Source organism: Mobula birostris, chromosome 19 (assembly GCF_030028105.1).
Source record: "Mobula birostris isolate sMobBir1 chromosome 19, sMobBir1.hap1, whole genome shotgun sequence".
NCBI lineage: Eukaryota > Metazoa > Chordata > Chondrichthyes > Myliobatiformes > Myliobatidae > Mobula > Mobula birostris.
The window spans coordinates 59,443,552-59,461,564 of record NC_092388.1 but is presented as its reverse complement, the minus strand read 5'-3'; the positions used below and the strand labels follow the sequence as shown (position 1 = coordinate 59,461,564).

The 18,013-nt window shown below is 46.1% G+C and overlaps 1 protein-coding gene across 1 annotated transcript in view; it reads right to left on the bottom strand.

The window, feature by feature from the left end:
* The window catches only part of rpp40 (ribonuclease P/MRP 40 subunit), a 37,436-nt gene that overhangs the window by 13,656 nt on the left and 5,767 nt on the right, over positions 1 to 18,013 (bottom strand). The window contains exons 5-6 of the mRNA XM_072283676.1: positions 11,239 to 11,364; positions 8,668 to 8,866 (exon numbers count right to left, since the gene is read on the bottom strand). Of these exons, the coding sequence (XP_072139777.1) occupies positions 8,668 to 8,866; positions 11,239 to 11,364 (325 nt within the window). The remainder of the gene's footprint in view (positions 1 to 8,667; positions 8,867 to 11,238; positions 11,365 to 18,013) is intronic.

The window sequence follows — 18,013 nt, the reverse complement described above, 5'->3', positions numbered from 1 at the left end:
TGGCGAGCAATGTATTACACAGAGGGGAGGACAGTAGGCTGATAATTGGTGAGCTCTGTATTACACAGAGGGAGGACAGTAGGCTGATAACTGGTGAGCGCTGTATTGCACAGAGGGAGGACAGTAGGCTGATAATTGGTGATCACTGTATTACACAGAGGGAGGACAGTAGGCTAATAATCGGTGAGTGCTGTATTACACAGGAGAACGGTAGGCTGATAATTGGTGAGCGCTGTATTACACAGAGGGAGGGTGGTAGGCTGATAATTGGTGATCACTGTATTACACAGAGGGGAGGACAGTAGGCTGATAATTGGTGATCACTGTATTACACAGAGGGAGGACGGTAGGCTGATAATTGGTGATCACTGTATTACACAGAGGGAGGACAGTAGGCTGATAATTGGTGAGCTCTGTATTACACAGAGGGGAGGACAGTAGGCTGATAATTGGTGAGCTCTGTATTACACAGAGGGGAGGACGGTAGGCTGATAATTGCTGAGCGCTGTATTACACAGAGGGAGGACAGTAGGTTGATAATTGGTGAGCGCTGTATTACACAGAGGGAGGACAGTAGGCTGATAATTGGTGAGTGCTGTATTACACAGAGGGGAGGACGGTAGGCTGATAATTGCTGAGCGCTGTATTGCACAGAGGGGAGGACAGTAGGCTGATAATTGGTGATCACTGTATTACACAGAGGGAGGACGGTAGGCTGATAATTGGTGATCACTGTATTACACAGAGGGAGGACAGTAGGCTGATAATTGGTGAGCTCTGTATTACACAGAGGGGAGGACAGTAGGCTGATAATTGGTGAGCTCTGTATTACACAGAGGGGAGGACAGTAGGCTGATAATTGCTGATCACTGTATTACACAGAGGGGAGGACGGTAGGCTGATAATTGCTGAGCGCTGTATTACACAGAGGGAGGACAGTAGGTTGATAATTGGTGAGCGCTGTATTACACAGAGGGAGGACAGTAGGCTGATAATTGGTGAGTGCTGTATTACACAGAGGGGAGGACGGTAGGCTGATAATTGCTGAGCGCTGTATTGCACAGAGGGGAGGACAGTAGGCTGATAATTGGTGATCACTGTATAACACAGAGGGAAGGACAGTAGGCTGATAACTGATGAGCGCTGTATTACACGGAGGGGAGGACAGTAGGCTGATAATTGGTGAGTACTGTATTGCGCAGGGGGAGGACAGTAGGCTGATAATTGCTGATCACTGTATTACACAGAGGGGAGGACGGTAGGCTGATAATTGGTGAGCACTGTATTACACAGAGGGGAGGACGGTAGGCTGATAATTGCTGAGCGCTGTATTGCACAGAGGGGAGGACAGTAGGCTGATAATTGGTGATCACTGTATAACACAGAGGGAAGGACAGTAGGCTGATAACTGGTGAGCACTGTATAACACAGAGGGAGGACAGTAGGCTGATAACTGGTGAGCGCTGTATTACACAGAGGGGAGGACAGTAGGCTGATAATTGGTGAGTACTGTATTGCACAGAGGGGAGGACGGTAGGTTGATAATTGGTGATCACTGTATTACACAGAGGGAGGACAGTAGGCTGATAATTGGTGAGTGCTGTATTGCACAGAGGGAGGACAGTAGGCTGACAATTGCTGATCACTGTATTACACAGAGGGGAGGACGGTAGGCTGATAATTGGTGAGCGCTGTATTACACAGAGGGGAGGACGGTAGGCTGATAATTGGTGAGCACTGTATTACACAGAGGGGAGGACGGTAGGCTGATAATTGCTGAGCGCTGTATTGCACAGAGGGGAGGACAGTAGGCTGATAATTGGTGATCACTGTATAACACAGAGGGAAGGACAGTAGGCTGATAACTGGTGAGCGCTGTATTACACAGAGGGGAGGACAGTAGGCTGATAATTGGTGATCACTGTATTACACAGAGGGAGGACAGTAGGCTGATAATTGGTGAGCTCTGTATTACACAGAGGGGAGGACAGTAGGCTGATAATTGGTGAGCTCTGTATTACACAGAGGGGAGGACGGTAGGCTGATAATTGCTGAGCGCTGTATTACACAGAGGGAGGACAGTAGGTTGATAATTGGTGAGCGCTGTATTACACAGAGGGAGGACAGTAGGCTGATAATTGGTGAGTGCTGTATTACACAGAGGGGAGGACGGTAGGCTGATAATTGCTGAGCGCTGTATTGCACAGAGGGGAGGACAGTAGGCTGATAATTGGTGATCACTGTATTACACAGAGGGAGGACGGTAGGCTGATAATTGGTGATCACTGTATTACACAGAGGGAGGACAGTAGGCTGATAATTGGTGAGCTCTGTATTACACAGAGGGGAGGACAGTAGGCTGATAATTGGTGAGCTCTGTATTACACAGAGGGGAGGACAGTAGGCTGATAATTGCTGATCACTGTATTACACAGAGGGGAGGACGGTAGGCTGATAATTGCTGAGCGCTGTATTACACAGAGGGAGGACAGTAGGTTGATAATTGGTGAGCGCTGTATTACACAGAGGGAGGACAGTAGGCTGATAATTGGTGAGTGCTGTATTACACAGAGGGGAGGACGGTAGGCTGATAATTGCTGAGCGCTGTATTGCACAGAGGGGAGGACAGTAGGCTGATAATTGGTGATCACTGTATAACACAGAGGGAAGGACAGTAGGCTGATAACTGATGAGCGCTGTATTACACGGAGGGGAGGACAGTAGGCTGATAATTGGTGAGTACTGTATTGCGCAGGGGGAGGACAGTAGGCTGATAATTGCTGATCACTGTATTACACAGAGGGGAGGACGGTAGGCTGATAATTGGTGAGCACTGTATTACACAGAGGGGAGGACGGTAGGCTGATAATTGCTGAGCGCTGTATTGCACAGAGGGGAGGACAGTAGGCTGATAATTGGTGATCACTGTATAACACAGAGGGAAGGACAGTAGGCTGATAACTGGTGAGCACTGTATAACACAGAGGGAGGACAGTAGGCTGATAACTGGTGAGCGCTGTATTACACAGAGGGGAGGACAGTAGGCTGATAATTGGTGAGTACTGTATTGCACAGAGGGGAGGACGGTAGGTTGATAATTGGTGATCACTGTATTACACAGAGGGAGGACAGTAGGCTGATAATTGGTGAGTGCTGTATTGCACAGAGGGAGGACAGTAGGCTGACAATTGCTGATCACTGTATTACACAGAGGGGAGGACGGTAGGCTGATAATTGGTGAGCGCTGTATTACACAGAGGGGAGGACGGTAGGCTGATAATTGGTGAGCACTGTATTACACAGAGGGGAGGACGGTAGGCTGATAATTGCTGAGCGCTGTATTGCACAGAGGGGAGGACAGTAGGCTGATAATTGGTGATCACTGTATAACACAGAGGGAAGGACAGTAGGCTGATAACTGGTGAGCGCTGTATTACACAGAGGGGAGGACAGTAGGCTGATAATTGGTGAGTACTGTATTGCACAGAGGGGAGGACGGTAGGTTGATAATTGGTGATCACTGTATTACACAGAAGGAAGGACAGTAGGCTGGTAACTGGTGAACGCTGTATTACACAGAGGGGAGGACAGTAGGCTGATAATTGGTGATCACTGTATTACACAGAGGGAGGACGGTAGGCTGATAATTGCTGAGCGCTGTATTGCACAGAGGGGAGGACAGTAGGCTGATAATTGGTGATCACTGTATAACACAGAGGGAAGGACAGTAGGCTGATAACTGATGAGCGCTGTATTACACGGAGGGGAGGACAGTAGGCTGATAATTGGTGAGTACTGTATTGCGCAGGGGGAGGACAGTAGGCTGATAATTGCTGATCACTGTATTACACAGAGGGGAGGACGGTAGGCTGATAATTGGTGAGCACTGTATTACACAGAGGGGAGGACGGTAGGCTGATAATTGCTGAGCGCTGTATTGCACAGAGGGGAGGACAGTAGGCTGATAATTGGTGATCACTGTATAACACAGAGGGAAGGACAGTAGGCTGATAACTGGTGAGCACTGTATAACACAGAGGGAGGACAGTAGGCTGATAACTGGTGAGCGCTGTATTACACAGAGGGGAGGACAGTAGGCTGATAATTGGTGAGTACTGTATTGCACAGAGGGGAGGACGGTAGGTTGATAATTGGTGATCACTGTATTACACAGAGGGAGGACAGTAGGCTGATAATTGGTGAGTGCTGTATTGCACAGAGGGAGGACAGTAGGCTGACAATTGCTGATCACTGTATTACACAGAGGGGAGGACGGTAGGCTGATAATTGGTGAGCGCTGTATTACACAGAGGGGAGGACGGTAGGCTGATAATTGGTGAGCACTGTATTACACAGAGGGGAGGACGGTAGGCTGATAATTGCTGAGCGCTGTATTGCACAGAGGGGAGGACAGTAGGCTGATAATTGGTGATCACTGTATAACACAGAGGGAAGGACAGTAGGCTGATAACTGGTGAGCGCTGTATTACACAGAGGGGAGGACAGTAGGCTGATAATTGGTGAGTACTGTATTGCACAGAGGGGAGGACGGTAGGTTGATAATTGGTGATCACTGTATTACACAGAAGGAAGGACAGTAGGCTGGTAACTGGTGAACGCTGTATTACACAGAGGGGAGGACAGTAGGCTGATAATTGGTGATCACTGTATTACACAGAGGGAGGACAGTAGGCTGATAATTGGTGAGTGCTGTATTGCACAGAGGGGAGGACGGTAGGTTGATAATTGGTGATCACTGTATTACACAGAGGGAGGACAGTAGGTTGATAATTGGTGATCACTGTATTACACAGAGGGAGGACAGTAGGCTGATAATTGGTGAGTGCTGTATTGCACAGAGGGGAGGACGGTAGGTTGATAATTGGTGATCACTGTATTACACAGAGGGAGGACAGTAGGCTGATAATTGGTGAGTGCTGTATTGCACAGAGGGGAGGACAGTAGGTTGATAACTGGTGAGCACTGTATTACACAGAGGGGAGGACAGTAGGCTGATAATTGGTGAGCGCTGTATTACACAGAGGGAGGACAGTAGGTTGATAACTGGTGATCACTGTATTACACAGAGGGAGGACAGTAGGTTGATAACTGGTGAGCGCTGTATTACACAGAGGGGAGGACAGTAGGCTGATAATTGGTGAGCGCTGTATTACACAGAGGAGAGGTCAGTAGGTTGATAACTGGTATTCACTGTATTACACAGAGGGAAGGACAGTAGGTTGATAACTGGTGAGCACTGTATTACACAGAGGGGAGGACAGTAGGTTGATAACTGGTGATCACTGTATTACACAGAGGGGAGGACAGTAGGTTGATAACTGGTGAGCGCTGTATTACACAGAGGGGAGGACAGTAGGCTGATAACTGGCGAGCGCTGTATTACACAGAGGGAGGACAGTAGGCTGATAACTGGTGAGCGCTGTATTACACAGAGGGGAGGACAGTAGGCTGATAACTGGCGAGCGCTGTATTACACAGAGGGAGGACAGTAGGTTGATAACTGGTGATCACTGTATTACACAGAGGGAGGACAGTAGGTTGATAATTGGTGAGCGCTGTATTACACGGAGGAGAGGTCAGTAGGCTGGTAACTGGTGAACGCTGTATTACACGGAGGAGAGGTCAGTAGGCTGGTAACTGGTGAACGCTGTATTACACAGAGGGAGGACAGTAGGTTGATAACTGGTGATCACTGTATTACACAGAGGGGAGGACGGTAGGCTGATAATTGGTGATCACTGTATTACACAGAGGGGAGGACAGTAGGCTGATAACTGGCGAGCGCTGTATTACACGGAGGAGAGGTCAGTAGGCTGATAACTGGCGAGCGCTGTATTACACGGAGGAGAGGTCAGTAGGCTGATAACTGGCGAGCGCTGTATTACCAGGAGGAGAGGTCAGTAGGCTGATAACTGGCGAGCGCTGTATTACACAGAGGGAGGACAGTAGGCTGATAACTGGCGAGCGCTGTATTACACAGAGGGGAGGACGGTAGGTTGATAACTGGCGAGCGCTGTATTACACGGAGGAGAGGTCAGTAGGCTGGTAACTGGTGAACGCTGTATTACACGGAGGAGAGGTCAGTAGGCTGGTAACTGGTGAACACTGTATTACACAGAGGGAGGACGGTAGGTTGATAACTGGTGATCACTGTATTACACAGAGGGAGGACAGTAGGCTGATAACTGGTGAGCGCTGTATTACACGGAGGAGAGGTCAGTAGGCTGATAACTGGCGAGCGCTGTATTACACGGAGGAGAGGTCAGTAGGCTGATAACTGGCGAGCGCTGTATTACACGGAGGAGAGGTCAGTAGGCTGATAACTGGCGAGCGCTGTATTACACAGGGGGAGGACAGTAGGCTGATAACTGGCGAGCGCTGTATTACACGGAGGAGAGGTCAGTAGGCTGATAACTGGCGAGCGCTGTATTACACGGAGGAGAGGTCAGTAGGCTGATAACTGGCGAGCGCTGTATTACACGGAGGAGAGGTCAGTAGGCTGATAACTGGCGAGCGCTGTATTACACGGAGGAGAGGTCAGTAGGCTGATAACTGGCGAGCGCTGTATTACACAGGGGGAGGACAGTAGGCTGATAACTGGCGAGCGCTGTATTACACGGAGGAGAGGTCAGTAGGCTGATAACTGGCGAGCGCTGTATTACACGGAGGAGAGGTCAGTAGGCTGATAACTGGCGAGCGCTGTATTACACAGAGGGAGGACAGTAGGCTGATAACTGGCGAGCGCTGTATTACACAGAGGGGAGGACAGTAGGCTGATAACTGGCGAGCACTGTATTACACGGAGGAGAGGTCAGTAGGCTGTTGAACATGAAGGGCGTTTTTTCAAGCATTGAATGGACTTGCCCAACTTGGGCTGTGACTTCAGCCTCTCCCTCCCGAATTACCTCCCCCAACTTCCCCTTATGTGCTGCTGACTGACTTATGGGAGCGAACAAACAAACTCTACTGGTGTAGTAGAAAATTGGAACGAAATTTTCATTCTAAAGAAGGAATTTTTATGCGCAACGACTCGGTTGCTAGCCTGCCATTTTGCTGCTTTTGTTAATATTGCAAAAAGAGAATTGCGTAGGTTAGAAGAGAATTGTATTGTTAGGTTTTAGTATTTTTTGTGGTTTTGTTTAGTTATTTATTTTGCATTCTTTTTTATATTTTATTAACCCCCATGATAGGACAAGATTCAGTATGAGAAATTGAAAAGGTTTCACTCTCGAACAGTACATATTGATGACTTGTCACATGATGCTGAAGAAGCTTTGTGCGATAAACTGAAAACCACAGTTTCTTTATCCAGGTTGATAAGTCAACAGATTTCATCAATAAATGTCTTGTTGTAGCATTTGAAGATTTGTAAATGATGGTGAAATTCAAGAAAACTTTTTCTGTTGCAGAGATGCCCGAAACAAAGGCGATGATACATTTAATGTTTTGTCTTCATATCTGGAAACAAAAGGTATGTTTTGGGGGAACTGTGTTAGCGTCTGTACTGATGGTGCCCCATCAATGGCTGGCTCCATGAAAGGTTTTGTTTCTCTTGCTAAAAAAAAAATCCTGACATTGTCACAATACACTGCTTTCTTCACAGAGAGGTGCTGATGTCAAAAACTTTTGGAGATGAAATGAAAAATGTTCTGGATGATGCTACAAAAATGGTTAACATTATTAAACCAAGACCAGTTCACTCAAGAATGCTTAAAAAAAACTTTGTGAAAACCTGGACAAAGAGCACACCAATGTCCTGCTACATACAGAAATCCGGTGGCTTAACAGAGGAAGAATTCTCAACAGGATGTTTGAGCTGAAAGGTGAATTGAAGGGGTACTTGCAAGAAAACAGTAGGCCAGATGTTGGTGAGTGCTTTGAAGATGAAGAATGGCTGCAGAAACTACTTAGCAGCTATTTTTCATCATATGAACCAGTTGAACAAGTCTCTGCAAGGCTCTGGAGAAAATGTTTTGACTTCAAGTGACAAGAGTCTTGGATTTAAAAAGAAACAATCTTTGGAAAGATCATGTTGCAAAAGGAAGTCTTGAAATGTTTCTACTGCTGCTTGGGATTGAGAGGGAGGAAAAAGTCTTATTGAAATCAGAAATTTATTATGTTTGCCTTATGAGCTTTTAAAATTTATGAAATGAAAAGGAAGATTATTTTCAAAAAAGGCAAGGTAAACATAGTACCTTTTTCCCTCCCCCCTCCCCAAGACAGGTTGGCTAAAAATCCATTCTCTACTCAAAAGAGTACTGATAATTATTTTTAGATTATCATATCTACAACTTAATACTCATGTTGTTGATTAGTAACTTCTTTCTTTCTTTCTTTTTTTTAAACGCAGGGGTTCCCTGAGACCTGAAAATTATTTCAAGGGTTCCTCCAAGGCTAAAAGGTTGGGAAAAACTGGTGTAGACCAAAGCTGATAACTGCTGGGTCCTACCATTACTGTACCAGGTAAAAAGCACAGAATACTGCAGGACCAAGCAGAGAAAAGGGTGCGCTGTTATTCTTTACATCAAACAATAAACTAAGTTAACATCTTTACCTTTTACTGCTAAATCAGACTAAAGGAAGCTATAAAAACCTGTGGCAGTACACTAGTTTACAGCTGCAAAACAAGTGACTATTTTAACTCACCAATTAATGTCACTGAATGCTGCTCCAAGCCAGTCCAGGAATTCCTGAGAGCTACACGATTCACTTTCCTTTCCATTCAGTTCATTACTCAGTACAACAGGACAAACAGTTTCATTTAATATCTTGACTGACAATGTGGGCTGGTATACCTGGCATTGGTACTTCACAAAGTAAGATGTCAAAGATGGTTCATTTCCACCTAGTTTCAATTTTCAAAAAAAAACCCACTAATCAAAACTTCAATTCAAATAATTTCAGGCAACATGTAGGTAATACAAATCCATGCTTTTACATCACATTTTTAACATGAGACACAAACCAAGGTGGTGCAGAATTAACTACAAGAGGCAGAATAAATTGAAGGATCAAAAGAAGCCTGAAGGGATAACTCTAGGAGATGACAGGATGAAGAAGCAGGTAACGGGTAGAGAACGTGGTCAAACCCTGGAGAGGCAAAGCACAGAAATCGGCCCTTCAGCCCACAGTAAATCACCCAATCACAATAATCCTATACTGACCCATTTTATTCTCTCCACAACTTGATAACTCTACCCACTCCCCACCCACCTAGATTCCACCATTCACCTACACACGTGGGACAATTTACAGTTAGCAATTAACATATCAACCCATATTATTACGATGTAGTAGAAACCAGAGAGCCCAGCAAAAGACCATCAGGTCGTAGGAAATAAATTCAAACTCCATTCAGCCAGCACCGGAGGTCAGGATCGAGTCTGGTTCAATGGGGCTGACAGGCAGCGGCTCTTCTAGCTGTGCCATTGTGCGTGGTAGAAAGGAACGGAAATCTGAAATTCAGTTCAGGATTAACGGCTGCAACTACTCTGATTCAACATTCAGAGGAGGAGATAGAACCAGTGATAAGGGAGTGGATTTCAGATGATGTACAAAAAATGTATTTGGCCGACCCGAGGAAAACAAAACGCATTAACGCTGAAGCAACACACATCAAAGTTGCTGGTGAACGCAGCAGGCCAGGCACCATCTATAGGAAGCGGTACAGTCGACGTTTCGGGCCGAGATCCTTCGTCAGGACTAACTGAAAGAAGAGCTAGTAAGAGATTTAAATGTGGGAGGGGGAGGGGGAGATCTGAAATGATAGAAGACAGGAGGGGGAGGGATAGAGCCAAGAGCTGGCCAAATGATTGGCAAAAGGGATATGAGAGGATCATGGGACAGGAGGCCCAGGGAGAAAGAAAGGGGGAGGGGGAAGCCCAGAGGATGGGCAAGGGGTATAGTGAGAGGGGCAGAGGGAGAAAGAGAGAGAGAGAAAAAGAAAACGTGTATATAAATAAATAAATAACAGAGGGGATACGAGGGGGAGGTGGGGCATTAGCTGAAGTTTGAGAAGTCAATGTTCATGCCGTCAGGTTGGAGGCTACCCAGACGGAATATAAGGTGCTGTTCCTCCAACCTGAGTGTGGCTTCATCTTTACAGTAGAAGCCGTGGATAGACATGTCAGAATGGGACTGTGATGTGGAATTAAAATGTGTGGCCACTGGGAGATCCTGCTTTCTCTGGCGGACAGAGCGTAGGTATTCAGCAAAACGGTCTCCCAGTCTGCGTCGGGTCTGGCCAATATATAGAAGGCCACATCGGGAGCACCAGACGCAGTATATCACCCCAGCTGACTCACAGGTGAAGTGTCGCCTCACCTGGAAGGACTGGCTGGGGACCTGAATGGTGGTAAGGGAGGAAGTGAAAGGGCATGTGTAGCGCTTGTTCCGCTTACAAGGATAAGTACCAGGAGGGAGATCGGTAGGGAGGGATGGGGGGACGAATGGACAAGGGAGTTGCGTAGGGAGCGATCCCTGCGGAAAGCGGGGGGTGGGATGGGAGGGAAAGATGTGCTTAGTGGTGGGATCCCGTTGGAGTTGGCAGAAGTTACGGAGAATTATATGTTGGACCCGGAGGCTGGTGGGGTGGTAGGTGAGAACAAGAGGAACCCTATTCCTAGTGGGGCAGCAGGAGGATGGAGTGAGAGCAGATGTGCGTGAAATGGGGGAGACGCGTTTGACAGCAGAGTTGATGGTGGAGGAAGGGAAGCCCCTTTCTTTAAAAAAAGGAGGACATCTCCTTTGTCCTGGAATGAAAAGCCTCATCCTGAGAGCAGATGCGGTGGAGACGGAGGAATTGCAAGAAGGAGATGGCATTTTTGCAAGAGACAGGGTGAGAAGAGGTCCAAAACGTCGACTGCACCTCTTCCTACAGATGCTGCCTGGCCTGCTGCATTTACCAGCAACTTTTATGTGTGTTGCTTGAAATTCCAGCATCTGCAGATTTCCTCGTGATTACATTAATGCTGAATCTTGGTCAATCTATCTGACCTTCTGCACATATGTGGAAACTACTCAGTTTCCCTGGTGTACTGTCTAGCTAAAGGATAATGGGAGAATGAGCACGGAATGCACTGCAAGAAGTGTGCTACTTAGGTTCAGAAACAGAAGTAGAAATCAGTTTTCAGTTACTAGCCCTATGTTCTACAAATAACCACAAAATATGCAATTTGAATTTCACATTTACAGTCAGAAAAAAATAAAACTTCTCACCTGAGGATCTACAGGACATCAAAAGGTCGAAGGACAAAGGTTTCTTCTCTTTCAATGCCCACACAACTCGGTTGTATCTCTTTCTACCAGGAGCAAACGTGGCTTCACTCAAATCAATTGTAACAACTGAAAACAAAATATGACATAATGAACCCAAACCTCACACCACACAAGATACAAACAGGTTAGAAAGAGTCACTTCTTGTAAAAAGTAGCAAGTGTAAAGAGGATTACAGTCAGACATGTAATAATAAAATGTTTAGTTTTTCCCTCAAGGTCCTCCATTTTAGATCCATCTAGATTTCTGAGTATAAGAGAGTTGAGGAATAGGAGAATTCGATCAGTAAAGGCCTTACTGAATGCAACTGGATAGAATTTCTGCAAAGCTGTCTCACTCAGAAAGACGACTCTTATTCATATTCCTTTCCACCGGCCTTACATCAACCAATGAATGATCCCTTATTTCAAGTTGAAGAGCTGAAATTTAGCATATTCTGACAAGCTGCATCACAAAGATCCAGTCTATCAGCAAATACATTTTTTTTTAAATGGGTCTGTTTTCATTAAAATGTTTTGGAAGACATGCCATAACTCCCAATGTGTTATTTTTGCAACAAATGGAATAATACATTTGAAGTGTAGCTAACGCAGGAAACTTTGCAATCAATTTCCACAAATAAACAGCAATGTATAATAGAAACATAGAAAATAGGTGCAGGAATAGGCCATTCGGCCCTTCGAGCCTGCACTGCCATTTATTATGATCATCGCTGAGCATCCAACTCAGAACCCCGCCCCAGCCTTCCCTCCATACCCCCTGACCCCCGTAGCCACAAGGGCCATATCTAACTCCCTCTTAAATATAGCCAATGAACTGGCCTCAACTGTTTCCTGTGGCAGAGAATTCCACAGATTCACCACTCTCTGTGTGAAGAAGATTTTCCTAATCTCGGTCCTAAAAGGCTTCCCCTCTATCCTCAAACTGTGGCCCCTCGTTCTGGACTTCCCCAACATCGGGAACAATCTTCCTGCATCTAGCCTGTCCAATCCCTTTAGGATCTTATACGTTTCAATCAGATCCCCCCTCAATCTTCTAAATTCCAACGAGTACAAGCCCAGTTCATCCAGTCTTTCTTCATATGAAAGTCCTGCCATCCCAGGAATCAATCTGGTGAACCTTCTTTGTACTCCCTCTATGGCAAGGATGTCTTTCCTCAGATTAGGGGACCAAAACTGCACACAATACTCCAGGTGTGGTCTCACCAAGGCCTTGTACAACTGCAGTAGTACCTCCCTGCTCCTGTACTCGAATCCTCTCGCTATAAATGCCAGCATACCATTCGCCTTTTTCACCGCCTGCTGTACCTGCATGCCCACTTTCAATGACTGGTGTATAATGACACCCAGGTCTCGTTGAACCTCCCCTTTTCCTAATCGGCCACCATTCAGATAATAATCTGTTTTCCTATTTTTGCCACCAAAGTGGATAACTTCACATTTATCCACATTAAATTGCATCTGCCATGAATTTGCCCACTCACCCAACCTATCCAAGTCACCCTGCATCCTCTTAACATCCTCCTCACAGCTAACACTGCCACCCAGCTTCGTGTCATCCGCAAACTTGGAGATGCTGCATTTAATTCCCTCATCCAAGTCATTAATATATATTGTAAACAACTGGGGTCCCAGCACTGAGCCTTGCGGTACCCCACTAGTCACCGCCTGCCATTCTGAAAAGGTCCCATTTATTCCCACTCTTTGCTTCCTGTCTGCTAACCAATTCTCCACCCACACCAATACCTTACCCCCAATACCGTGTGCTTTAAGTTTGCACACTAATCTCCTGTGTGGGGCTTGTCAAAAGCCTTTTGAAAATCCAAATATACCACATCCACTGGTTCTCCCCTATCCACTCTACTAATTACATCATCAAAAAATTCTATGAGATACGTCAGACATGATTTTCCTTTCACAAATCCATGCTGACTTTGTCCGATGATTTCACCGCTTTCCAAATGTGCTGTTATCACATCCTTGATAACTGACTCCAGCAGTTTCCCCACCACCGACGTTAGGCTAACCGGTCTATAATTCCCCGGTTTCTCTCTCCCTCCTTTTTTAAAAAGTGGAGTTACATTAGCCACCCTCCAATCCTCAGGAACTAGTCCAGAATCTAACGAGTTTTGAAAAATTATCCCTTCAATTTACCTAACACCACTTCCCTACTAACATGTATTTCACTCAGTTCCTCCATCTCACTGGACCCTCTGTCCCCTACTATTTCTGGAAGGTTATTTATGTCCTCCTTAGTGAAGACAGAACCAAAGTAATTATTCAATTGGTCTGCCATGTCCTTGCTCCCCATAATCAATTCACCTGTTTCTGTCTGCAGGGGACCTACATTTGTCTTTACCAGTCTTTTCCTTTTTACATATCTATAAAAGCTTTTACAGTCCGTTTTTATGTTCCCTGCCAGTTTTCTCTCATAATCTTTTTTCCCCTTCCTAATTAAGCCCTTTGTCCTCCTCTGCTGAACTCTGAATTTCTCCCAGTCCTCAGGTGAGCCACTTTCTCTGGCTAATTTGTATGCTTCTTCTTTGGAATTGATACTATCCCTAACTTCGCTTGTCAGCCACGGGTGCACTACCTTCCTTGATTTATTCTTTTGCCAAACTGGGATGAACAATTGTTGTAGTTCATCCATGCAACCTTTAAATGCTTGCCATTGCATATCCACCGTCAATCCTTTAAGTGTCATTTGCCAGTCTATCTTAGCTAATTCACGTCTCATACCTTCATAGTTACCCCTCTTTAAGTTCAGAACCTTTGTTTCTGAATTAACTATGTCACTCTCCATCTTACTGAAGAATTCCACCATATTATGGTCACTCTTACCCAAGGGGCCTCTCACGACAAGATTGCTAATTAACCCTTCCTCATTGCTCAAAACCCAGTCCAGAATAGCCTGCTCTCTAGTTGGTTCCTCGACATGTTGGTTCAAAAAACCATCCCGCATACATTCCAAGAAATCCTCTTCCTCAGCACCTTTACCAATTTGGTTCACCCAATCTACATGTAGATTGAAGTCACCCATTATAACTGCTGTTCCTTTATTGCACACATTTCTAATTTCCTGTTTAATACCATCTCCGACCTCACTACCACTGTTAGGTGGCCTGTACACAACTCCCACCAGCGTCTTCTGCCCCTTAGTGTTACGCAGCTCTACCCATCTCGATTCCACATCTTCCCAGCTTATGTCCTTCCTTTCTATTGCGTTAATCTCTTCTTTAACCAGCAACGCCACCCCACCTCCCCTTCCTTCATGTCTATCCCTCCTGAATATTGAATATCCCTGAACGTTGAGCTCCCATCCCTGGTCACCCTGGAGCCATGTCTCTGTGATCCCAACTATATCATAATCATTAATAACAATCTGCACTTTCAATTCATCCACCTTATTATGAATGCTCCTTGCATTGACACACAAAGCCTTCAGGCACTCTTTTACAACTCTCTTAGCCCTTATACAATTATGCTGAAAAGTGGCCCTTTTTAATGCTTGCCCTGGATTTGTCGGCCTGCCACTTTTACTTTTCTCCTTAGTACTTTTTGCTTCTACCCTCACTTCACACCCCTCTGTCTCTCTGCACTGGTTCCCATCCCCCTGTTGTGAACTAACCTCCTCACGCCTAGCCTCTTTAATTTGATTCCCACCCCCCAACCATTCTAGTTTAAAGTCACCTCAGTAGCCCCCGCTAATCTCCCTGCCAGGATATCGGTCCCCCTAGGATTCAAGTGTAACCCGTCCTTTTTGTACAGGTCACGCCTGCGCCAAAAGAGGTCCCAATGATCCAAAAACTTGAATCCCTGCCCCCTGCTCCAATCCCTCAGCCACGCATTTATCCTCCACCTCATCGCATTCCTACTCTCACTGTCGCATGGCACAGGCAGTAATCCCGAGATTACTACCTTTGCGGTCCTTTTTCTCAACTCCCTTCCCAGCTCCCTATATTCTCCTTTCAGGACCTCATCCCTTTTCCTACCTATGTCATTGGTACCTATATGTACCACGACCTCTGGCTCCTCACCCTCCCACTTCAGGATATCTTGGACACGATCAGAAATGTCCCGGACCCTGGCACCAGGGAGGCAAACTACCATCCGGGTCTCTGGACTGCGTCCACAGAATCGCCTCTCTGACCCCCTTACTATCGAGTCCCCTATCACAACTGCCCTCCTCTTCCTTGCCCTACCCTTCTGAGCTATAGGGCCAGACTCTGTGCCGGACGCACGGCCACTGTCGCTTCCCCCGGGTAAGCTGTCCCCCCCCAACAGTACTCAAACAGGAGTACCTGTTGTTAAGTGGCACAGCCACCAGGGTACTCCCTATTACCTGACTTTTCCCCTTCCCCCTCCTAACCATGACCCACTTCTCTGCCCCCCGTGGCCCCGGCGTGACCACCTGCCTGCAACTCCTCTCTATCACCTCCTCACTCTCCCTGACCAGACGAAGGTCATCGAGCTGCAGCTCCAGTTCCGTAACGCGGTCCCTTAGGAGCTGCATCTCGATGCACTTGGCGCAGATGTAGACGTCCGGGAGGCTTGGAGACTCCAGGGCCTCCCACATCCGACACCGAGAACAGCAAACTGCCCTCACACTCATACTGCCCCTCTCCTCAAATAACAACAGAAAATGAATGCCAAACCTTCCTCGCCCGTTTCCGCCTAAGCCCGTTGTGCCGAAGCCCTTAAGCCTTCACTCTGCTCCCGGCTCACTCCGCAGCCCGCAAACTACGCTGCCCGCTCTATGAGGCTCTGTTCCTTTTAAATCTGCCGCACTGCACAGCCCGACGTCACACGCCTGCGCAGTCCCGCCTCTCAGAACGCCGTTGGAGAAAAAAAATAACGAAAATTTCAAAAATGTCTTTCTCGGCACTCCCACTCAGACTCTCAGACTCCTTCTTCGAATCAAACCCGAAGCAGGATGTCTGCCCTAATGACTGGATAATTTTGTGATGAGTAGTACTGGAAAGAATTTTAGGAAACACTTGCACGGATTCATAATTGGCTTGTCTACAGAAGGCAAAGAATGGTAGTAGATGGATTGCATTCTTTGAAGTCCATAATCAGTGGTGTTCCATACAAATCTGTTCTCAGACCCCCGTTTTTTGTGATTGCTATAAATAAAGTGAAAGGTTGAGTTAGTAGATTTGCAGAAGACATGAAGTTTGGTGGTACTGTGGATAGCGTAGAAGGTTGTCGTAGGTTACAACAAAAAACTGATAGGATGCAGAGCTGGGCTGAGAAATAGCAGATGCAGATCAATCTGTAATAGTGTAAGTGATACACTTGGGAAGGATGTGGGAGGTTTAATGAGGGTGCAGAGGAGATCTACTAGGATGTTGCCCCAATTAGAGATCACATCTTATGAGAAAAGGTTGAGCAAGCTAGGTCTTTTCTCTTTGGAGTGAAGGAGGATGACAGGTGATTTAATAGACACGCACAAGAGGCACAGATAGAATGAACAGCCAGCATTATTCTCCCAGGATGACAATGACTAATGAAAAGGCATAATTTTTAAAGTGATTGTACAGAACTGTGATGCATTAGGGACACTTAAGAGACTCTTTGATAGACAAAGGAATGAAAGAAAAATGGAGGGCTATGGTTGAGGGAAGGGTTAGATTGATCTTGAAGTATGTTAAAATATTGGCACAAAATATTGGGCTGAAGGGCCTGTACTGTGCTGGACTATTCTATGTTCTAGTGAACAGATAGGGATTTGGTTTAGCCTTTCATTCCAAAGCACACACTTCTAACCATACAGTCCAGTCCCGATACTGCACTGAGGTGTCAGCCTAAATCACTGCTTCAACCCCACAATTCGACTGAGGTGAGATTGCCACACATGGACCGTAGCAGATATTCAATAATATATTCCTGTTTGATTGGGGCAGTAATATGTCTAATGCCATTAAACTACTTCCCAAATTGGCCCACAGAAATAGCCGGCAAAGATTTGTCTTATGATGAAAGATTGAACATGGACGGCTGTAATCATTGGAGTCTGGAACAGAGAGGTGATCTCACTGAAACATGCAAGATGTTAAGGCTGTGTCATACGATAAATGTTGGGGAGGGGCAAGGAGGGATCTAGAATTAAGGCAGTGGCAGAGTAACAGACCACCAAATTAAGACAAAGAGGATTTTTTTCTCTCAGGATTACAAACCACTGTCATTCTTTACCTATGAGAGCTATGGAAACTGAATATATTCAAGATTGAAACAGACACATTCTGACCAATGTAATGCCCTGGTTAAGATTTCCATTGTTATGCTATAGGTGTATCATTTCAGCAGTATTCTGCAAAAGCAGTACGTCCTGCTGGTAGAATGTTTTGGTTTCTGCTAGAGATAAGACACCATGTTGTTCAACTTAGGAATGTTGTATCAGCCAATCAGCATGGCGGGATTGGGAGAAAGTTCTAGAGAGAGGAGGGCAGAGGGAGGTTTGTGACGGACAGTAGTCCAATTTGGGGTCTTTTGGCGGGAGCTGCAGAGCAGGACAGCAGGGAAGATGCCACAGAATGCCGTTGAAAGGGGAGTCCCGAGGGAGATTTTAAATGCAAACAACAGGAATTCTGCAGATGCTGGAAATTCAAGCAACACACATCAAAGTTGCTGGTGAACGCAGCAGGCCAGGCAGCACCTCTTCCTAGAGATGCTGCCTGGCCTGCTGCGTTCACCAGCAACTTTGATGTGTGTTGCC